At 32.9% G+C, this 24,852-nt stretch overlaps 1 protein-coding gene and 1 long non-coding RNA gene across 2 annotated transcripts in view; both read left to right on the forward strand.

The window, feature by feature from the left end:
- Positions 1-24,852, forward strand: part of LOC106079359 (uncharacterized) — a 104,300-nt gene that overhangs the window by 60,941 nt on the left and 18,507 nt on the right. Inside the window, exons 17-38 of the mRNA XM_056045587.1 lie at positions 32-238; positions 1,338-1,514; positions 2,371-2,581; positions 6,178-6,467; positions 6,945-7,248; positions 8,701-8,937; positions 9,847-9,993; positions 10,150-10,347; positions 11,694-11,985; positions 12,569-12,697; positions 13,362-13,506; positions 16,837-17,032; positions 17,130-17,255; positions 17,384-17,506; positions 18,651-18,773; positions 19,455-19,700; positions 19,873-20,004; positions 20,653-20,778; positions 21,716-21,844; positions 22,021-22,152; positions 22,311-22,421; positions 24,370-24,510. Coding sequence (XP_055901562.1) covers positions 32-238; positions 1,338-1,514; positions 2,371-2,581; positions 6,178-6,467; positions 6,945-7,248; positions 8,701-8,937; positions 9,847-9,993; positions 10,150-10,347; positions 11,694-11,985; positions 12,569-12,697; positions 13,362-13,506; positions 16,837-17,032; positions 17,130-17,255; positions 17,384-17,506; positions 18,651-18,773; positions 19,455-19,700; positions 19,873-20,004; positions 20,653-20,778; positions 21,716-21,844; positions 22,021-22,152; positions 22,311-22,421; positions 24,370-24,510 — 3,922 coding nt within the window. The remainder of the gene's footprint in view (positions 1-31; positions 239-1,337; positions 1,515-2,370; positions 2,582-6,177; positions 6,468-6,944; positions 7,249-8,700; positions 8,938-9,846; positions 9,994-10,149; positions 10,348-11,693; positions 11,986-12,568; positions 12,698-13,361; positions 13,507-16,836; positions 17,033-17,129; positions 17,256-17,383; positions 17,507-18,650; positions 18,774-19,454; positions 19,701-19,872; positions 20,005-20,652; positions 20,779-21,715; positions 21,845-22,020; positions 22,153-22,310; positions 22,422-24,369; positions 24,511-24,852) is intronic.
- Positions 12,477-16,065, forward strand: LOC129921816 (uncharacterized). Its single transcript, XR_008773795.1, has 3 exons — positions 12,477-12,697; positions 13,362-13,534; positions 15,929-16,065. It is a non-coding gene; the product is annotated as an uncharacterized LOC129921816 (long non-coding RNA).

The raw sequence follows: 24,852 nt of genomic DNA on the forward strand, positions 1-24,852 counted from the left end.
TACATTTCAAGCTTCCTTATGTTTTGAAAAGGTTCTGCCCAATGGTGTGATTACATTTGGAAAGCAAGCAAGAGTCTGGTGGCCAAATTTATGGTACTTGACTTCTTCTTCAGAAGGAAATGTTCTAGCTCCATTTTGGACTTACACTAACCCATACTCTAATGGGACTGTTTATTATCAGCTCTATGACAAGGCAAACAGCACTTCAGCAAGCGTCATTACTAGAGCTACTGATGAGGTCAGTACCAGATCAACCCCAAGAAAAAATATACTTTATGAATTTATAAACATTGTTTTGTATATCGAAAACTTAAATTGTAATTAACCATTCCGCAAAAAAAGGACAGCAAAGATTATGATTACTGAGAAAATTTTCCTCGTTAAAATAATGTTAGCAAAAAGGCCTTGGCTATGTTTTATCATGCTCACATCTGCAATATTTTAAGTTTTAGTATCACTGCCTGGAATAGCAATCTGAGCATTAAAAATAAAAAATAAACTTCACAGAATTCTAAATTCTGCTGGTAAAACCATTGGCAAACTCCATTTTGGGCAGCTTTTCGAGACAAGCTAAAAAGATTCTAGAAATAAAAAATCAACCTTTGGGTCAGGATTTTTTTATTTTACCATCAAAAAAAAGATACATCAATAGCAAAGCAATCAAATCATTAATTATAAACAATCTGATATAAACTTTTCAAATGTAAATTATGAGTGAGTCTGGTGTGAATGTACATTTTGTTTTTTAAAAGTTATAATGTTTTGTTTGTTATAATGCACAAATAGTAAGACAAATTACCTTACGGGCTATAAAGATTATTATTATTCACTTGATGTTCATTCATCAGAGTGATTTAGTAATTATCATTGTATAAAACTTAAATTGTCAAATGAATCAAAATAATTTTTTTTATTAAATAGATGTGTCATTTTATTAAAAGCTAATGCTAAAAGGAAAAATCAAGATTATCTATATTAATATAGTGTTAATAAATGGGGGTGAGGTGGCTGAGTGGTTAAGCACTTGGCTTTATAACCTGGTGTCCTGGGTTCGAATATTAGTGAAGACTGGAATTTTGAATTTCAGATTTTTAGGGCACCCCTGAGTCCTTCCAACTCTAATGGGTATCTGACTTTAGTTGGGGAAAGTAAAGGTAGTTGGCTGTTGTGCTGGCACATGACATCCTGTTTATTAACCATTGTCCAAAGAAACAGATGATCTTACCATCATTAAATAAATTTTAAGTAAATTTTTAAAAAATGTAAACTAATATAAAAATGATCTGTTGAAATGTTGCTTTGTGTCTCATATACAATATTTCATTTTCACTGTGCAGGTCAGAGAGCAGTACAAACTAAACAATTTCAATGCTACATGTGTCCTGGTAGCTACTTGGGAGAATGTAGAGCCTGAGTCATGGTATTACTGGTTATGTGATTACTATCGCTATTGGAAGGATTATTACTGGTGGTGGCAATTTTATCAATATTATTATGATCTCTACTGTAATAAGGTAAAAAAAAATGCTGTTACTTAATATTCCAAATTCTAACCAATAGTATTTGAGATGTGATGTAATTATCAAGGTCTAAAGGGATGTGTCAATGGGATATTTACTAGATATTAATATTGAGAAGATAATTTGCTTATGCTACTAAATATAGATGCATATTTTTTTTAAAGTACCAAAAATAAATTTCTAGCTGTTTCTCAAAAGTTGGACAAGATAATTCTAGTAATGCTGCATATACAAAGGGAAGTTACTAAGCAGGATTAGTTGGTTGATCATAATAAGTACATTGTAAAACAGTGGTCTCCTTTGTGAATCTCCTATTGAAATGAAGTCATATTGTGTGTTTAATATGTGTTGAATATTTCCATGATTTCAATTTGAGGTTTTATAATTGTTTTATTTCATAAAGAAGATTAAACTGTTTTTCTTTAGTTAAATTGGTATCTTTAGAAGTACGCGGCAACAGAGTTATAAAAATACCAAGATATAGTTACCATCACGGTTTCATTGTAAAGACCTTTCCCGCCTCTCCATGTGTATTATTATATTTCAGCATTTTTTTCCAATGCTTTACATATAATTTACATTAAAAAAAGGCACATTATTCTATTTTTTAACATATTTAAAATATTTAATTATAGCACAAAAAAATATTATTAAACTGTATACCTTCTTATTTAACCTTGTCTACTATAACAGCACAATTTTCAATTACAAAATCAGTACTTTTGCGTCAATTACATTTAAATTTTGTGTTATTTTTTTTGCTTTAATAGTCTCCCTTTTTTTAGATTTAGTTCTTAACTGTTGATTGAAGCTTGTGTTAAATTCAACATATTACATTTTCTGTACAAAGGCAGTACAGACAAACACTTTCCAAGCAGTTTACATCACAGATGGACAGACAGCTTATGCCATTGTTACCTACAAACAAGGTGCTATGAACTGGGCCTATGACCAGTGGAGAACAATTCAAGTTGGTTATGCACATGTTGATAATTACATGGACCTGGGTATTTCTTATACAGAACTGACCACTAAAATGGACACTACTGTCTGGAACTCTGGTATTGTAATTTATACAAAAAAAATGTTACATTTCTTACTGGAATAGTACTAAAATATGTTTCAAAAATTACAATCTTTCATATAAAAATACAATAGCTAAAAGTTGTCAAGGTGTGGTGGTTGAGCAGTAAAGCAATTGGCTTCTGAACAGAGGTTTCTGGTTTGAATCCTGCAGAAAACTGGGATTTTTAGGTGCCTTTAAGTTCACTAATAGATACCTGACATTAGTTGGGAAATAGAAAAAGAGATTGTTTTTTGTGCTGGCCTCATGACACCCTCATCTCATTAACTGAGGGCCCCAGAAACAGATGACCTTCTATGCTATAGATCACAAGGTCTGAAAAGGGAACTTGTATTTTTTTTAAAGTCCAGGCATAGAGACGTAAAGTACATGTTAGATCAGAATGAAGAGATGTACTAAAGTAGGCCAGGACCCTCCAGGGGCTGTACTCCATTGGGATGGGTGGATGATATAAAAATACTTTGCAGATTTAGCCAGGCTCTAGTAGGTCCATATTTTTTACTTATTTAGACTTAGATCCTCCCATGTTGCTTGGCACATTTTGGCATAGTGCTGTCTTTTTAGCAGTATGTCTCAACCATGATTAACAGCCAACAGGTTCATGTCCTCCAACATAATGAAATGCCCAAAATGAAGAAAAAGCAAACAGAAACCTGACATATATATATATGGTGACCGATCCCGGTCATTTTATCCTTGGTCATTTCATCCCCAGTCACTACATCCCCGGTCACTTCATCCCTGGTCATTTCATCCCCTGGTCATTTCATCCCCCTGGTCACTTCATCCCCCAGTCATTCATCCCCAATTAAATATGAAGATGAAATGACTGGGGGTGAAATGACCAGGAACCATTTATATATATATATATATAACATCTCAGGGCAGTGGACGACAAGAATGTATTTATAGGCCTTCTCAAGCAACAATCAAAACAAGACTACCAAGCAGTTTCACAGAAAGTCACCAAAATGCTTAGACAAGACAAACGATCATTTTACAATAATCTGGCAGAACAGGCAGAAGAAGCAGCAGGTAAAGGAGATATAAAACAACTATACAAAATCACCAAACTTCTCAGTACCAAAAAGGCTAATTGCAATGTTCCAGTCCGAAACAAATAGGGAAAACTACTTTCTTCAATAAATGAACAACTTGAAAGATGGAAAGAATATTTTCAAGAAGTGCTCAATAGACCTAAACCACGAAATCGACCAGATCTAAATGCAGGACCAACACTAGACATAAACATGGAAGAAATAACAAAAGAAGAAATAAGGAATGCACTCAAACAAATAAAGACAGTTAAAGCAGCTGGAATTGACAACATACCACCCGAAGTACTAAAAGAAGGAGGAAGTGAAATAGTTGACCAAATGCACAAACTATTCAACAAAATTTGGTTAACAGAAACACCTCCGGGTGAGTGGAAAAAGGGCTTGCTAATTAAAATACCAAAGAGTGGAGATCTATCACAATGTGAGAAATGGCGAGGCATCACTTTGCTGTCAGTACCAAGCAAGATTTTTAGCAGAATCCTACTAAACAGAATAAAGGGAGCATGTGATGAACACCTAAGGGAAGAACAGGCCGGATTCAGAAAAGGGAGATCTTGTGCTGACCAAATAGCTACACTCAGGATAATTGTAGAACAATGTGTCGAATGGCAATCTCCTCTCTATGCAACTTTTGTTGACTTTGAAAAAGCTTTTCATAGTGTCGACAGAGAATCTATCTGGACTGTAATGAGACATTATGGGATCCCCAATAAAATAATAACCATAATCAAGAACCTTTATGATGGTCTCACCTGCCAAGTAACCCACTGTGGCAAGCTGCCATAGGAATTTCCAGTCACAACAGGAGTCAAACAGGGATGTCTTCTTTCACCACTCCTGTTCCTTCTAGTACTGGATTGGGTCACAAAAGAAGCCTACTCTAACGCAGGGAAAGGAATCCAATGGACTCTCACACAAAAGCTGGAAGATCTGGAATTCGCTGATGACATAGCCCTATTATCACACAGACTACAGGATATGCAAGAAAAGGTCACAGCTTTAAGCGAAGTAGGAAAAAGAGTAGGCCTCAAAATAAACCACCAAAAAACCAAAGTACTTAAAGTAAACAATAAACAAAGTGGAGACATAGTATTGGATTCTCAGACAATAGACCAAGTAGAAAATTTTATATACCTTGGGAGTGTAGTCAGTATATCAGGTGGAAAAGATGAAGACATTAAACGCCGTATAAATCTAGCACGTCAGACATTTACACAGCTAAAACCAACCTGGAAATCTCCTTACATCTCAAACAAGACTAAACTAAGAATCTTTAATTCTAATGTCAAGGCTGTCCTACTGTATGGTTCTGAAACATGGAGAACAACTGAAGCCACAACAAAAAAAATACAGACCTTCATCAACAGATGCCTGAGAAATATCCTAAAAATACACTGGTATGACAAAGTAGAAAACACCAAACTGTGGGAGATGAGTGGACAGAAAAATATAGAAGTGCAGATCTTAGAGAGGAAGTGGAGATGGATTGGTCACACCCTTAGAAAAGATACCAGCAACAGAGCTAGGCAGGCCATAGAGTGGAACCCCCAAGGAACAAGACGCAGAGGAAGACCAAAAAGAACATGGCGACGCAGTGTACTTGAAGAAGCAGAGAAGACCGGGAAGAGCTGGGACACCATCAAAAAGCTAGCAAGAGACCGTGGAGAGTGGTGTGTTTATGTCGAGGCCCTATGTTCCATGAGGAACTCAAAGGAATGATGATATATAACATCTCAGGGCAGTGGACGACAAGAATGTAATTATAGGCCTTCTCAATTTTACATTTGTCTAAAAATATGGTTTTGGTACAGGTTTATTGACTTCACCTATTTTTTAGTATAAGCTTATTCAAGATTTTGATTGTTATTGAGGTTGCACAGGCTAATCATAAAAGCTATAAATGGCTTCATATCATAAAAAACTTAGAAACGTATAAATAAAAAAGAGCTTTCTTGAAAGTTACATTGGAACACAAAATTGGATTGCATGGAAAACTTTGAACTCCATACACTTTCTATCACTAAATAAAATTGTTTCTTTATACAAAAACTATAGAATAAGTGATTAAATATCTTTTATTTATCATCAAAACATATTTTTAAATTTAAACATTTTATTTTTGTTGTAATTAACTATTAATTTTTAAAAAATACGGTGAAAGTACTTTATATTTCTGGGTGTGCAGTGGCTACCTGATTAATCACTTGGCTTCTGAACCTTGGGTCCTGGGTTCAAATCTTGGTGAAAACTGAGTTTTGAATTTTTTTTATTTTTGGGGACGCCCTGAGTCCACCCAGCTCTAATACTTAGCTGACTTTATTTGGAGAAAGGAAAGGCGATTGGTCATTGTGCTGGTGACATGTCTGCTTATTAACTGTTGGTCAAAGTAAGAGATTACCTTAACATCATCTGCCCCATAGATCACAAGGTCTGAAATGGGAACTTTAATTTTTACTTTTTATTGTTACTCTTATTTAAAAAAACAAATCACATTATTTTTTTATTTTTTTTCAAGGTCGCTATGGAACTTGGATAGAGAAAGTTGGCGAATCTAAAAACCCAAATAGTCAGTGTTACAATTTCTACCTGTCAAACAAATATTTACTTACTGACACACTACATAAAAAAAGGGTCAAGGATTTGTTTGAATGTCCATGTATCCTCGGTGATGTAGGAGCACAGTGGTGGTATTATTCCTGGGCACCTCTAACTGAAGGGCCCACTTGGTCATATGTTTATTGTTTTGCTATTAGTCCAATTGCCAAATCAAGATTGGCCAGATTTCAAGGAAATCCTCTAAACAAGGTGAATATAATTTAACATTGATAATACTTGCATATAAATAATACAAAACTAATCAATTTGTATTAAGGATTAGCAAATCATATGTTAGCAATATTAAAAAGAAATGTTTTTTCACTTCATTCTTTAAATATAATCTTTTTTTTATATCGCTTAGAAAAGAAATATTCTAAACATAGAAATTAGTATTATATAATCTATGTATATCAAAAGAAGCAGAAATAGTTTTATTATTTGTATATTAACACAGGTCTTTATAAACTAGTTTATTTTTCTGTTTAAATGTTTATTAAACTTTTAACTCCTAAAATGCTATTTCTTAATTAATATAATTATATCCACTTTAATACACTAAAAAAAACATAACATTTTTCTTAACAGTAGCTTGCATACACCAACATACATGTTTTTTTTTTAATGAATTTGTAAAAATCTAAGATTTTTGTTGGTCTTTTACTGTTTTTTATTTTCTGTTTACAGTTGTGTTGCTACAAATATACTTACCCTGACTATACAAAATACTGGGATTGGGAAGCATGGTCCAATGCATGGAGGTACGCCCCATACATTCACTACAGAGATATCAATGCCGGTCATCTTCTGCTGAATGACCCTTGGCAGTGGTGGTGGTGGGGAGGTAATGATGTTCGCAAGTCCAGAGAGGAAGACTTTAACCCACACCGATGGTGCTGTGAAGAAAGTAGCTCCCCTTCCTACTACTGTGGACTGTTTAATCAAGTCAGACCAGACTATAGCTGTTCCTGGGAAGCGGAGTTTATAACAGGTAAAATAGTTCAACAGCTTAAACTTGTTGCCTGCATATGGTGTGTTACAGAATAAGAGACTTTCTTCATCATACTTAAGTGATTTATTAATTTAAAAAAGCTTTGCAGATTTTGAATTTTAATAAGTTGTAATTTCTTTGTACAATGATATTGTATTCCTAGTTTTCTTGAAATTAAAAAAAAAAAAGGTTATTAAGATTCAATTAAATTCATTGAAAAATCTTTTTTAGCATTTCATGAAATAATGCACTCATTTTAAGAAAGACATGAAACATGATATCTGTTTTTTTTTTTTTATCTTATTGACAGAATGTTATGTTCTTTTTTTCATTGATATGTAAAAGGATAAAAGCTAGCCACAATTATAAGGATTGTATCAGCATTATTTGTCACAAATATTTACATTAAATATACTTTAAAGAAAAAATTTACATTACATTCTCTAATTCCTTAGCTAAAAGTAAAGTAAAATTCCCCTTGCAGACCTTGTGGTCTATAGGGCAGATGATGTAAAGGTCATCTGTTTGTTTGGCCTATGGTTAATGAGGGTGACATGTGGCCAGCACAAGGACCAGCTGCCTTTACTTTTCCCAAATAATATCAGGTACCCATTAGAGCTGGGTGGACTCAGTGGTGCCCGAAGATCCCGAAATTTAAAATCTCAGTCTTCACCAGGATTCGAACCCCAGTCCCCAGTTTGGAAGCCAAGCACTTTACCACTCAGCCACCGCACCTCCAATTCCTTAGCTAGTAGACAGATATTAGTGCTGTGTTTGGTATTTAATTTAAAGTTAATCACGATATTAAACATTGACATCCTTATAGCCAGCACCTAATCTGTGGCTTGTCCTGCATCTTCCTATTTTATTATTTTTCCTATTTTATTATTTTTTTTTTACTTAGCTTATATCAATTTACTCTGCCTGTCTGGTAAAACGTTTGAGCATGAGTTTACTTTGCACAATTATTCGTTGTACCTAACAAAACTTGAATCAATTAAAGCAATTGATGAAAAGATTACTTTACTAATTATTAGTAAATAATTATTTTGTTTGATATCAACCGAGGGTAATTAGTGATATAATTATAATTGATGACAATGTACAAATCAATATAAGAAAAAAAAAATTAAAATAATCATTTAGTAGTAATTAATTTTGTTTCAAATATCATAAAGAGAGCTAAACCCTGCCATCTTGAAATTAATGGAAGTAATTAACGGTTATTTCCCTTAAATAAGGTTTAATTTTAAAAGAGTATTCTTTTTTATCTTTATTTTGTTTTTTAGCTGTAAATGAATATTTAATTTTAAAAATTATAAAATTGACCTAAAAGTGTATTATTTTAAAAAATAATTGTGTATTTCTTCTAAAACATTTAATCACACTGAAGAAAAACAAAAGTATAATAATTCAGTATAATATTTTTAGCTGTATATATTATCATTCCAGGTAGAGCACTGGGTGATCCCCACATCAAGACCTTGGATGGACTTGAATATGCCCTAAATTATTTGGGAGAAAAGATTTTACTGTACATTGTGGAACAGAAGTTTATGGTACAAGCCAGAACCAAACAGGTGGTCAACAGTAAGGGAGATAAAACCAATGCAACCATTTTTGTTGCTTTTGCAGCTAAAGAAGGAAATTATTCCTCATTTCAAGTAGAACTGAATGCCCAAGAGTTAGGTTAGACAGTCATTTCATTACATATATTGCTATATTTTTGTTATATTTGAAATAAAAAAGTTAAATTATATTTTTACAATTGAAAACATTGTTTTACTATTTACTAAGAGAAAAAAATATTTTTGGCTCAAGCACTACAGATTTTAACAAGCATAAGTCTTCTTGTAATAAGGAAATATTATTGTCACTCATTACAAAATGGAGTTATATTCAATCCTTAATCAGGTATACCATGATTGAGAATTCATTAATCGTTTATATTGGCAAAACTTTCTACAAGTAAATAAAATTTCCACTGCTATTGTCTAGGGGGGTCATCCAAGTTTGTTAAGCATCTCTTTAATCAGCCACTTGCTTGAAGCAAAAAATATAAGATCTATTGATGAAGTTCAAAATAGCATCATTGTATGTAAATGTCAGTGTCTCTGTGGTAGGAGGGATCTCTTGTTGAGTTTGGTTTCATGGATCCATCCTGGGATGATACCACAAAGTATGAATTAGACACAGTTCCTCCCCCCTTCCCACCCCACCATGAGATAAATAATTCCACAATTTGGAAAGTGTCAATCTCATGGACAGATCTGGATGCTGATCCTGAGTTCCAAAAGAGGGTGTAGCCATTGGTCTTAGTGATACTAATCTCATCTCATTGTGAAAAATAGGCCTAGATTAGCATGATCAGTATCTGTTATAACAAACATGGTATAAATATATAAATATACAGCTTGTGTAACCACATCCCACCACACAGTGCAATGTAATGCTGTGTCACCACATCTCAGCACAGAGTACAATCTAATGCTAGACTGACTTTGTAAAATTTATTCATTTGACACTCAATAAACTTTCTGTTATGCATAATGTTAACTGATATTAGTTCCTGACTTTCTAATTGTCTTTATCTTTCAGGAATGATTATAACAGCAAATGGGCATGACTGTACTCAAGACTTTTACAAGATCAAAGACTACAATGAGACATTTGATAATAACAGTATCAGTGTGAAACGACTTGATAAAGAAAACAAAACAAATTTAATAGTCAGCTTTCCCTCAAGTTTGTCATTATTTTTTTTTTCTAAGCTTAATATAATTTAATAATATTGAATATAATCTTTTTAAAATATAGTCTTTTTAAATTAAGCATGTAAAATTGTAAAGATATGACATACAATAGAAAATGTTATAAAATTCTTTTTTTTTTTTTTAACAGCTATTACTCTGAATTTCTTTGTGGGTGTTAAAAATCTGGAGATCTCAGTAGACATCCCCAAAATGTACAAAGACAAGACAAGTGGCCTGATGGGAAATTTTAATGGCAACCCTGATGATGATTTCAAACTTCAAAATGGAACTATTTTAAGTCCTAACAGCACTGAGAGGGTTATTTATGAAACTTTTGGTCGAGAGTGTAAGATCTTTGGATTTTAAGATCTTTATGTTTAGTCTATTTAGTAGTTTATCTGTTAGATCTATTATCTTAGTGCTTGTTACTCTAGATTAGCTATGAATCATTTCTTAGGCTGGTAAACTACTGTCAATAAATCTGGGTGTGACGTCCATGCATTGCTACTATACATAAAAACAAGATAGGCCTACCTGTATTTCATATGACAAGTTATTTTGTTCTTTTTTGACCTGATGCATTTTTATTTACTTAGTGCTACTATTATGTCTAGATTTAAGGAAGCTTCTTCTTCCTTCTCATTTTTCATGCTGGAGGTTTCACATCAGTAATCCTATATCAGAGATGATGGTTTCCAGATCATGCAGTTCTCTGTAATGTTTTTGTTCTAAAGGAGGGTTTTGTGGTCAGAGTCATGTCTGGGCCTCTTAATATATAATGCATCTTTGAAGGACATGATCAGCATTCTCTAGTGGCGATCTTTGAAGGACAACTTTTGCTAGTCCCGACTTATGAGTCTAAAAATTATGTCAAGATTGCTTATAAAGGCATCCTTTTTCTTGAAATTGGGGTGTGAGCTGGTCCTATTCTCATTTATTCTGCACTATCATTTTCATCATTTCTTCTGGGTAGAGAGGAATTTTCATTTGTTTGTTAATTCTTCCTTGTTTGGCTTTAAAGCAATATATTTGAATTCAATCTCCGGGTGATAATTTGTTTTGTTTTAAAAATCAAATCCTAAAGAGAAAACAATGAAGGGTGTTCTAGATTGTACCTCTCATGATACTATAAGAAACATGTGCTAACTCTACTTATTTTTTCAAAAAGTAGGATAGTTATATATATAAGAAAAATTTTTGTTTCTAATCAATTTGTGATCCTTTGGCAATCAAAACAAGATCCAACTTCTAATGTAAACTTCACATTTAATGTTTAAGTAAAAATGAGGTTTTGCGGTTTAAACTTATATATTTTGTGTGCTTAAAGTGTATTGGGGACATGGGAGCTGAGTGGTTACGCCATTGGCTTCCAAACCTGTGGTTCTTGGTTTAAATCTTGATGGAAACTGGGATTTTAAATTTTTGATATTTAGATGCCCCTGAATCAACCCTACTCTAATGGGTACATAACATAAGTTGGAGAACATTAAGGCAGATGGTCATTGTGCTGAACATATGGACACCCTGCTCATTAACCATTGGCCAAAGAAACAAATGACCTTAACATCCTCTGCCCTATGGATCTCAAGATCAGAAAGGGGGGAATTTAAAGTGTATTGTTATATGTAATGCTTAATTGTAACAAAAATTACAAAGAATAATAAAGATTATTATATTATGATTATTTTACAGGGGATGTCACCACCAGTAATACTATCTTTACATATCCTTTGGGTGAAACAGCCCTTGACTACCAGTTCCCAGAGTTCCAACCTTTGTTCGAAGAAGACATTGACCCAGTCAAACGCAGTGAAGCTCAGTCCAAATGTGGTGACAATGATGCTTGTATCTACGACTATGTGTTGACTGGAAATGAGCAATTCGCATTGAATACCAAGATTTCAGTTAATGAGGCCTCATTGCGGCAGACAAGTCAATGTAATACGATAGTACAATTAATTATACCTAACAGAATGCTAATGTAGCTTTGTGTCTAAAGTAAAGAATAAAAGAAATCACATTGTATTTTTTTTTTCTACACAGCACTCCGCTACCTTTTTTTGAGCACTCACTTTAGCAATTGATTGCAATATACTCAAACTCCAAAATGAAAAACATCTTTAAATTCTTAGAGATTTTAGAACTTGTTTTGTACACTTGGTAATAATTAAGTCCTAAACAAAAGCTTTATTTAAGGTCTAGTTCTATAGACATTTAGAAGTTACATTTTAACACTAATTGTCCATACTGGAAGCTTAGCTTATTGTGCCTATTACATAGAGTGGGATTAAAATACAATAAAAAAAAACAACATAAGCTGATTCTCAATTTTTTTTTAAGAAACATTTTTAGTGTACAACTTTAACTATTTATCTACTTTTATATATACACATTAGTTTACCTTGAATGTTTAGAAAACAATGAAAAAAAAATTTTTTCATAATTAATAATTTAACTTTTTTTTTGTAGCCAAAAAAAAATCCTGTGTTAACTTTGGTCAGTAATCAACTGAATAGTAAACAAAGATGGGAGGTAAACCATGGTGTGCCCTCTAACATTACTTTTAGTGCCTCTGACGCAGATAATGATGCTGTCACCTTTCTCCTTGTTGATGTTGTAAACTCAAATGTCACCATTGATTCTAAAACTGGAGTGCTAACCTATATACCAGACATAAACAAACCATTATCTATTGGGTAAGTAACATGATTTCAAAAATTGCAGACTACATTTTGTTATTTTCAAAGTCCAAAATAAAAATTACCTTAAAAATGTTCACCATGGTAACAGCTTCAGATTTTGAAAAACTACCCATCACACAGTCTCACTCTAAACATAAAAACTTTGATAAGTGTTTGGTGGGTGCTGAAAGGCAACATAAAAACCTTTTTCCACTCACCTCCTGAAGAGATATTGGACAGAAATGCACCTGGGCATGGTAAAGTATAATGAAGATGAGCTATACAAGTAATGATAATTTAACAATCTACACTTGATGAATTGCTTTATGATGAATTGATTTATGATGTAATGTTTTTCCAGGCACTTTTTTAGCTAATTGTCTCTCTTGACACCCCTACGCTTTCAGTATTTATGAGCCCAGCCTAAGGTAGTTTACAGAATGACTTTACAGTGTAAAATCAAAAATCAGAAATGTACAAACTGTAAATAAAAACTATTAAAAAGTACATTTCAGATATTTTCTGTCTCTTTCTTATCAACTCTCATACTGCATTGTCTCTTCTGTAGTGATGTATCATGAAAAAAAAATAATGCACAAGTATATTCATCACTTGCACTGCTTACTTGTGGTATATTATCACACTTAAATGATATAATTATTTTGTTTCTAATTTCAAGTGTACAAGCTAAAGATGCTAAAGGGGATCCCTCCACAATTTTATATCTAGACATAGTTGTCTGCCCTGATTGTAGTGGCCATGGAGTTTGTGACAGAAGCAGGACACAGGAAGAAGAAAAAGAAAATGGACGATTTCTGCTGAATGTTTGTACATGTTGGCCAGCATACACGGGTAAGAGATGAACTCTTTTGTCTTAAACTGTGTGGACAGTTTTCAACTCGGCATAAATATTCAACATGCAATTTCTTAATAGAAAATGTCATGCTTGTGTAGAAATTTTAAATAAGATTATATACATAATGACTAAGAATCCAAAATGACTTATTTGACTTGACTTAATCCTGCGCACTCCCAGGGTAGCATAGAGCTGCAACCACACCTCTCCACCAAACTCGATTCTGGTCAGCTTTCTTCATCTGCTCCCATGTCGTTCCTGTATCCTCAGCTTCACTGATGACTGACCTCTTCCAAGTCTTGTGTCTGTCCATTTTTCTCTTTCCTTGTGGACTCCAATCAAGTGCCTGCCTTGCAACATTGTTAGCTGGCTTTTGCAGGGTGTGTCCTATCCAGCTCCACTTTCACTTTTTGATATCTTGGGCTATGGGCTTTTGTCTAGTTCTCTCCCTCAAATCAACAGTAGTTATCATTTCTAGCCACCTAATTCGTTATATCCAACATAGGCATCCGTTAACAAAAGTCTGGAGCCTTCCCATATATGTTTTAGTGACTCTCCATGTCTCTGAACCATATAGAAGGAAAGAATCCAAAATACGCTAGATAAATTGCATTTATTAAATTGTATTTATTGACATTAAATAAACAAATACCATACAAATTTAGACAAAATTAAATTTTTATAATTACACGAGGTAACACAAAATATAGCAGTTAAATAAGTCTAACATACAATTTAAAAAAAAAAATTTTTGTATAATGCATGATTACTAGATTTTTCCAAGGCTTTTGACAAAGTTCACCACCATAGCTTGCTTAAAAAATTTAAATATTTCGTCATTAGTGGTCCATTGCATCAGTGGATTAGAGATTTTCTGATAGGAATAGAACAAACTGTAATAATAAATGGCTCTAAATCAACACCGATAACAGTAAACTCAGGTGTACCTCAAGGAACAGTCTTAGATCCACTACTATTTTTAATTTACATAAATGATTTACCTAATTGCATTACTTCAGGAACAAAAGTCAGATTATTTGCAGATGATTGTATAATATATAGAACAATAAAAACAGCACAAGACTCAGATATTTTACAAAGAGAATTAGATGAATTACAGAAATGGGAATCAAATTGGAGCATGTCTTTCCATCCAGAAAAATGTCCGTTGTTAAGAGTAACAAAAAAAATAAAACAAATTAATTCCACTTATCTTATTCATGGCAAACAAGTAACACAGACTAAAAACGCAAAATACCTAGGTATTATAATAAATGAAAAACTGTCATGCAATCCACACATTGATGAAACTATAAAAAAATCAAACAGCAATAGGGTTTATTAAAAGAAATTTCTATAAATCAAATAAGAACATAAAACTAAAATGTTATTTAACCTTGGTTTGGCCAATAATAGAATATGCATCCTCCGTTTGGGACCCCTCAACTCAAGAAAACATTAAGAAACTGGAAAATACACAAAATAGAGCAGTGATTCATAACAAATGAATATTCACATTTGACTAGAGTAACACCCTTAGTAAAACCACTAAATTTAGAAAGCCTTCAGGACAGAAGACTCAAAAGTAAAGTAGTAATTATACATAAAACACTGAACCATAATCTTCAATTACAAAAACAAAATTTAATAAAATATTCTGAAAGACACAAAGATAAAGGCACATTCCTCATCCCATATACTAGGACAAATTTGTACAAATACTCCTTCTTCCCTAGTGCTATTAGAGCATGGAATGGGTTGCCTGAGCTAGCCAGGAAAACCAGTGACTTGGCAGAATTTAAGTCATTAGTTAATATGCATGACTAAATGCATGACGCGTAGGACGTAATCATCTTCTTTTTGAAGTAACGTCTGTATTATATAAGATAAGATTTGTTTAACAATAGTATTTTAAAAAAAGTAAAAACTGACCCTCTGTTGACCCAACTACATAGAATTTTATATCAGTTCACAATTCTTCTCATTATAAACTATAGAGTAAAATAATGTCAGTAGCCGGTGGGATGCATTGCTATGGAGCAAAAAACACTTGGCTATCATTAAAGATATATTGAGTTTGAATCCCAACTTTTTTTGTTTGTTGAGCGCCTAAAGGCAGCATGAAAACCTTCTACCAAATACTTCTTTCCCCCCCACTAATTAACAAAAGAAATTTGGACATAGTGTTCTGAGCATGCTATAACTATAAAAGTTGCACTATACAAAAGACATTTTAAAAGTATTCAATATATTTTCAATAGAAGTGTCACTTAATTTCTTTTACAAAAAGCTTTGTTCACTTATTTCACTATTTGTTACTTACTAATTTATTTTTTTTTTACTTTCTAAATACTAAATATTAAAAAATGAGATTAAACCTTTTCTTTTAGGTAACAACTGTGAAAATGAATATGACGCATGTAAAGATAAACCATGTCTTCTTGGACAAGAATGTTTTGATAAAACAGCAGCTGAACAGGGCAACAGTACAATAGGGTATATATGTGGCCAATGTCCTGATGGAAAGGAATAACTATTGTGTGGGCAAGTATAAGATTACAATTTGTTGCCTTTTTATATATACTAGATATTCTCTAATATTTATGTTACACTTATATTACAACAACTACTTGAATGTTCAAGTAACATTTTAATCCTTTAAGATTAAAAATTTAACATGTCCAGCTCTTACAAAGATTTTCCTGATTACCACAGACTTTTGAGAGATACAGATAATTTTATAAAATAAAAAAATAAAATGGTTGGGGGTGGGAGGTCAAAGATGTGAAGAGAAATGAAGGGAGGTAACAAACAATATAGTGATTAGTTGGAGGAGACATAACTGAGCACCTAAGGGAATTAAATCCTTAAAAAAAACTATGCTTGACCAATCTCAATAATGTCATAAACATTAACAATAATTACAATTAGAGATTTATAATTAAAGCATGTAGTATAGGCAAAAAAACTAGCATCCCAATTCAAAGTGCTTCCATATTACAGATATTATTTTCTCCAATACAATGCACAGTACTCAGTTGGTCACATGGTCTGCATTAGTTTTCTGATGAGTCTCAACTGTACCCTTCTAACTATTTCAATTATATGTCAAAAGAAGTGTCATTTATATTGTCTCTCCCTAACAGTTGCACACATGACATCAACTACAAAATTGTGTGTTAGAATGCATGTTTGATTTTTCATGACATGATTTAGCTGCATATAAATTTGGCATAAAATTAGTGATATAAAATTAAGAATCACTAAATCATATTATTTTTAAAATGATATTTATGAGACCTTGAGCAAAGTGAAAATATTTACCCAATGTTCTTCCAAATATGTTTCAGATAAGAATGAGTGCTTTTCAAATGGTACTGAGTCTGAGTCAGTGTGCCCCGAGCATTCTGATTGTGAGAACAATGTAGGCTCCTACACCTGCACCTGTTTGCCTGGGTACAGACTTGATCCCAAGAATTCATCACTTTGTAAAGGTTGTAGCTACTTTCTTCTCCTCATTTCTTTTATTTATCACCTTTACATTTTGTTTCTAAACATTTTAGTTTCCTTCTTGTTCATTCCTATGTGTAGATGTGGATGAGTGTGCGGAAAAAACCCACAGTTGTCAACAAGTGTGCGAGAACACAGAAGGTGGCTTTAATTGTTCCTGTTTACCTGGCAATGTATTAGCAGAAGATAAAAAGACTTGTCAGAGAGGTCAGTTGAAAACATATCTGTTATGTTATAGAATGGAATAGGGAAGAAAATAACTTGTCACTTTTTTTCCTTATTTACATAGATTATCCATATCTTTAACTATGTCTCTTTTTGTCTCGATATATTAGATGTTAAAAATGCAGTTTTATGCAGTGCAAAGGGATGCAATCAAGTGTGTATGGTTGTTGATGGAATAGCCTCTTGTGGCTGTAACGCAGGTTACACAAACAGTAGTGACGCCTTCTGCACTGGTAAGTTTTTAATGCTTTCAATTGTCTTATGATTTGAAAGGATGGATTATAAATAATATTCCTGAATATTGAAGAAAAATTTGTTATTGTTAGATGGTAATGCTAATGGGTGCATGTGATCTGTACACCTCAGTTTGAGACTAAGGGACTATAGTCGCCAAAGCAACGAGATTATATTAATCTAAACTAATCTAGTAAAGAAACTAATTTAATTTATGCAGCACTAGACACATACACGTATTAAAATATAATAAGATAAGAATAAATCAATAGTAAAGAGTATTTGCTAATCACCTCAATAGTACAATTAACCCTCTAACTTCACTTCACCTAGACAAACAAACCAGACTAACTAGCCAACTAAATTACTCTAACCTGCTACACTATACCTACATTAACACCATAACAATAACTAGTCTAGATCTACACCTAAATTCAATAGTAACCAGGGGAATGGAGCAGAAACGTATCACTGAAGCAGCATCAGCTGGAGTTATAGCAGGCAGTTCCAGAAAGTGAATCATTATCAAGATTCAAACAAATTTCAAAAGACCACAGGTCACAACCTTCACACAGACAGAAAACTGACCACTGAACAACAGGAAAAGGCCAGGATCTGCAGCATCTGCTTTATTTATAGCATTGGGCCCTAAGCCATAGAAATCTAACATAGAAGAAGGTGGCAATCTGTCTTCACAAAGATCTGTCACTAGAAATTATGAAGCCTATTTCCACCTGGACATCCCTGTTTGCACTTTCCTTGTATTGGCCTCCATGTTATGACAACTCTTGGTATGCGTAATTCATTTTTTTTGGAGAACATGTCCAAAAACCTAATGCAACACTCTTGCCACATTCTTCCTCAAAAAAAAATTATGGTAAACTATTTTTTGAAAATTAATAAATACTTCCTCTATTCAGAAATTTATTTTTCAAATGGTTTGCTATTAAAAGTGTAAGTAAAGCTAATTTACATATTTAGGTTATTCTTAATCAATGATGTGCTGTTTAAAAGATGCTCTAGCTATACCAAACATATCCTCTCAGTATAATGAAATAACCCATTTTTGTGGGATGTGTAAGGTTATTTTTTATTGATTTTAATTATTTTTTAACTTAAGACCTTATTTTTTTATTTCCCCAGATATCAATGAGTGTGCTCTGGCCAACAAACCTTGCAGTCAGTCTTGTCAAAACACAGATGGTGGCTTCCTTTGCTCATGTTATCCTGGATATAAATTAGATGAGGACAAAGTGTCATGCATTGGTATGTATCAGCATTACAATCTACTTTGAATCAGTAAGTTTTTTTTTTCTTTTTTTTTTATAGATTTTAATCTTTTCATGTTTGACTTGCTTGGTAAATTATCTTTATTAAAAAACTATGAGAATTAATGGGGGTAAACTTTATAATTACAAAAGTAACAAATATTTCTAAAAAATACTAAACATTCAAGAATTCTGAGATAAATATTCTTCATTTATAGTTTTTCTAAAACCTAGACAAAAAAAAATTTGATAAATATATGACAAAGTAGATAGCAAAAGAACATAGTTTTCCTTTCAAACAGTGTCATCTATAGGGCAAATGATATAGAGGTCAACTGTTTATGTGGCCCATGGTTAAATAGGGTTCATGGGGCCAGAACAATAACCAGCTACCTTTACCTTTCCCCAACTAATGTCAGGTACTCATTAGAGCTGGGTGGACTCAGAGGCACCCAAAATATCCCAGAAATAAAAATCACAGTCTTCACCAGGATTCAAAATCCGACCCCGGTTTAGAATCTAAGTCCTTAAATGCTCAACCACATGCCTCCCAGGAGAACATAGTATATATACATTTATATACATTTATTGGTCACAACTGTGTTGCTTATTATGCACATAATTGTGTATTACTGTAGTATGTGTCAACATATTTATGTTTTGAGTTTTATATTTACAGAATGCAACCAGCCATATTATGGTATTAACTGTTCAAAAATGTGTGTGTGTAATGGCCGTGGTAAATGTAACAATGTAAGAGGTTGCGAGTGTATAACTGGCTGGAATGGAGATAACTGTAACCAGGATGTTGATGAGTGTGCCACTAATGGGGCATGCCTCCTCGGTCAGATCTGTGTCAACACACTAGGCTCGTTTAAATGTGAATGTCCATCTGGTTTTGAAAATATTTCTGGACAGTGTCAAGGTAAGTCAATATATCACACAATTTAGTTACCTGCAATGTAGCTAAAATTGACTTTTTAAAGCCATTTAGTATGATATAAAATCTACACCTAATTTGGAAGTAACAAAAAGATATTTAGTTTGAATTTATCAAGTTATATATGTCATATATATATGTATATATTTATTTCTAGACATCAATGAGTGTCTTGATGTGCTAGACAACAAATGTGACCTGTCTACAGAAGATTGTATTAACAACATGGGAAGCTACTCCTGTGAATGTAGGACTGGGTTTTCAAGAAACAAGAACTATATCTGTCAAGGTAGTGTGACAAGAAATAAATAAAAAACTTATGTTATTAGTTGCTATAATATTGTTATTTGCAGATCCACTGTCTTTTGTATGTCCTCCACTGTTTTGTGGCATTCCTTCCACTGTATTTTGTCTGTCCTTCCTCTGTCTTGTGGCATTCCTTCCAATGTCTTGTGGTGGTTACAGAATAGGAATCCATGTTTATAGCATGGCCTTTGGCCACTTATAGCAAGTGGGGTACATGAACAGAGGCCATGCACTACATCTAATGGCATTATCCAATTCTAATAATTGTGGACAGGATTTGGAGTGAAAAGCTCCCATTCCACACTTTTGGGAGCAATCCTCTCAGTCAATGGCAATGCCTTAAGTGCTCAGATTCACTAATGGAATATTTTCACAACTGAAGATGGGATTTGAAGGTTTTTGATTCTTGGGATGCCCTGAATTTACCCAACTTTAATGTTTACCTGAAATATATTTAAAAAATGGTAGAGTGCTGGCCACATGACACCCTCCTTAACCATAAGGCATGGAAACTGATAAGCCTTACATCATCTGGCTCCAAAGATTACAAGCTCTGAAAGGGGTAACTTAAGTTATAGTGACCTATATAATAAACTAACACAATGGTATATATATCTTAATCTCTCTTCAGACATAGATGAATGTGCTACATCAAGTCACAACTGTGAACAGATTTGTGAAAATACTGAAGGAAAGTTCAACTGTAAATGCTTTTATGGATTTACCCTGGACATTGATAGAGCCCACTGCGTCAAAAGTAAAAAAAAAACTATTAAAAAAAAACACATTTTTACTTAAATGTCAAATTTTTTAAATATTTCATTCATATTTAGAAAACATGTATTAATACATTCTTAAAAGAATAGTAATTTTTTTTTCTTTCATATTAATTTAAAAAAGAAATCACACTTGTTTTTCCAACAGCAATTTTTCTAATTTAACCTATGAGTCCCAGTTTGAATCCTGGGATTTTTAGTATTGGGATATTTAGGGCGCCTCTGAATCCACCCAGTTCTAATGGGCACTTTACTTTTTTTTTTACATTTATAGTCTAGACATCAGCTATGGGTCAGAAGACGCAGACACATTCCCCCCCCCCCCCCTCCTTTGAACTGATATGCCCAAATACATTATGAGACCAGTGGCACCACAGATGTAGCTCTGTGTCTACCAGGTGGCTAAGGGTCACCTGCTTCTGAATTTTCATCATAGTGAACTCCTGAAGATTTACCCACATTTCATATAGCCTGGGGGGCAGCTGGGATTTTGTTTCAGTCTTTCTTCTTCTAGATATGTAGCCAGCCAAAGCTAAAGATCCACTCCTGTACATAGCTGACTGGATTAGGCACTAATTGCTTATCATTGCCCCTTCTCCTCTCAGTGATAACAGTTCCCCTGACCCAATATCTGATCAACATGTTAAGGAAGGGTGTTGGACTGTTTATCAGAAGCTATTAGCAACCCATGCCATTGGAAGCATTACATAAAAAGTGGAGATCTACTTTTTACAATAACATAATGCCCATGCTTCCATTACTTTAAAAAGAACCATATAGTAACTTTGTGACTGAGGACACCATAGACATTTAAATTGATCTGATTTATTTATTGATTGGAAAACATTATTTTTCAAATAGTGTGCGGATTTTGTGTAACAATAAAATATATATATTTTTTTGTCCAAATTTTCAAAGGAGATGTTGATGTGTGTGGAGGATCAAATTTAAATTGCAGTGACATCTGTACTGTACACCTGGTCACCAACACATCTCATTGCTCATGTAACAGTGGCTATAGTCTTCAAGGCACTAACACATGTGTGGGTAAGTAGATATTTTGTTAATGAAAAATTAATTAATCTAGAGAATATATATATATATTAGTTACTTTGATTATTTGGCTGGATTAAGTTGCCTCTGTACTGTAATATTTTGATATATTTGTATATATATAATTCTTCACTTGAGTTTATCTTAATCTCATTTATCTTAATTATCAGATATCAATGAGTGTGACTATAACTATTTGAACTTATGTGGAGAGAAAGAGAAATGTGTGAACAGTGTTGGTGGATTCACCTGTTCATGTTCACCTGGGTTCAAACTGGACAATGACAAAAGAACATGTCTGGGTGAGTAGGCTACCAAATAGTGCTCACTGTCTTAACATCAACAGTTGTCATTGTTGTGTTAGTGATTTAACTTTTTACATTTACATAAGACTTGTCATTGTTTTGTTCTGACCTGCATGCATTGATATGATATAACTTATTAAATCTACAACTCCCAGCCTGTGGTGAAGGTAAATGGGGACTGGAATGTTCCAATGACTGTGCCTGTAGCACTGGAGCTGACAGATGTGACCCTCAGAAGGGATGTATATGTAAACCTGGATTTACTGGTTAGTTCTTTTACAGTCTTTTTTTTTTCTTTTTATGTATTTCTAATTATCAATTTTCATACGTCCATGTAAGTTCATTAGGGTCTTAAGATGTATTAGCTATGTGACATATATTCTAAGAAATTTAAGAACCAGATTCCAGTAAGACTTACTTTTAGAGGATCACATCTGACATTGATATTAAGATGTAAACGATATTTTCAATTTTTTTTCTAAATGCAGGTCAATATGTAAAATAAATGGATCTTGACTTCTAACTGGCAATGGGGCCATAAAGATTAAATTAAAATAGTCAAATACTTCAAAACTAAAAGGAGATCACTTTCAAAAACTCATGCTATCAGTAAAATAAAAATAGGTCGCCACCACTCAAGTGGGAGTTTACATGCAAGGCTTAAATATGTTGCCCAATTAAATTTCAAAGAATGCATACTATCTTAAAGGATGTAATATGAATATTTGTATCTAGCCATAAATACAAAAAGAAACAAAAAACGAATAGTTAAAAGGAAGAAGATATGGACAAGCCATTCTAGTACATGTATGTCCCCACAATTTTTAACCTATGAACAATTTTTTCAGTTTTTGATTATTTTTACTTAAAATTAAAATGTTACTTCCATAGCCTAAATCATTTTCCTTTTTTTTAATTGCTTAATCTATTTTTGTTTCATAAAAATTAGGTCTATTTTTTAATGCTGTGTCTCCAATGTCAGAAACAATAATTTTCCTTATAGTGAATGTAATTATTGCATTGAAAAGTCTATTGAGCTCTTATTTCTGATACATTTCATGTCTAAGGACACTTCTTCTTACAAATTGAATGAATTAATAAAACATTTATTCTGTACTACTGTTACTATCTTTATATATATATATATATATATATATATATTATACTAGCCTGACATTACCCGCGGCCTGCGGGTCTAAGTTTGTGTTTACTAATCTAGTGGATTGGAATTAAATGTATGTTAAACGTAGCTAATTATCCTTTCAAGTTTCTTCTCTTTTGCTACGAAAATAAAATTAGTTTTGCGAAAATGGGTTTACCCGGAGCCGATACATACATATCTAATAAAAACGAAAAGAGCGATAGCTTTGTTAAATGAATGGAATAATTTTTAGTACGAGATTCATGAATGAATATAGATCTATTCCTATCTCAACTCGGCTTCGCAGCTTTCGTAAACGAATGTAGCTTTAGAAAACCAAATTTGAATGATTATTTGATCAAAATATGAAATGAATGGACTTTAATTAGTATGTTTATGTGTTAAAGTATAAAACTATCTGTGCGAAGAGAAGTTGAATTAGAGTTTTAGATCTAGGGATGGGATTATAAAGTAAACAATTAAACGAATTAATTTTTAGTACGCGATTCATTACGGTATTGTCAAATGAAAGAATGTTCGTCAGGAAATCTGTAGTCACAGATATTAGGAACTAATTTATGTAAAAAATGCTTTTAAAACACAAAATTGAAGGTTAATTTTATTATATGATGAAATCAATGGATCTTCTTTTGTATTTTCATGTGTCAAAGTAAAAAACTATATGCTCAAAGTGTATTTCTTAAAATTAGATCTAGGTCTAAATCCTTTCTAGCTTTTCTCATGTCAACGTTGTAGACATGGCCTAGATCCATAAAATACTATAGCTGTAATAGAGTCGGACAACTTTATTTTTGTTTTAGGGTCTTAAGTTTGTTTTAGGGCTACAATACATGCACTAAGGTCTAAGTTGGTACCCAAGAAACATTCCTGCCAAGTTTTATCAAGTTTGGTCAAGCGGTTTTGATGTCTATAAGTAACATACATACACCTCACATTCTACTTTATAATATAGATGTAATAATAATGATTTATATAAATTTAGTAAATCTATTATTATTACCTTTGCTATTGAAATCTTGTCAAATTAATAATTTTCAAAATATTTTTCTTAGGTACTCACTGTGAGAAAGATTTGGATGAATGTACAACTGGACTGTTGACCTGTGGTCAGGGAGAGAAGTGTGTCAATACATATGGCAGTGCCAGTTGTCAGTGTCTTGATGGATATACTCAAGTTTCTGGACAATGTAAAGGTATGTAGTTAATGCAATCTCAAATATACTCAAGTTTCTGGACAATGTAAAGGTATGTAGTTAATGCAATCTCAAATATACTCAAGTTTCTGGACAATGTAAAGGTATGTAGTTAATGCAATCTCAAGACTGTGCAAGTGATTTTTTTTTCAAACAAGTTCAAAGATTCTCTGAAACACAAACAAAAGAAGTGAGTAGATTTTCTATTTAACTACAAGTGACCATTTAATGTTAGAAAGAGAAACAGAATTGAAATAGTATTGCTGATCAGACGTATACTTAGTTGATATTCAAAGCCTATGAGTGTATGATGGCTAGGAGTAATAGTGGTAAGTCTAAAAA

Source organism: Biomphalaria glabrata, chromosome 11, assembly GCF_947242115.1.
Source record: "Biomphalaria glabrata chromosome 11, xgBioGlab47.1, whole genome shotgun sequence".
In the NCBI taxonomy this organism is placed as follows: Eukaryota; Metazoa; Mollusca; class Gastropoda; family Planorbidae; genus Biomphalaria; species Biomphalaria glabrata.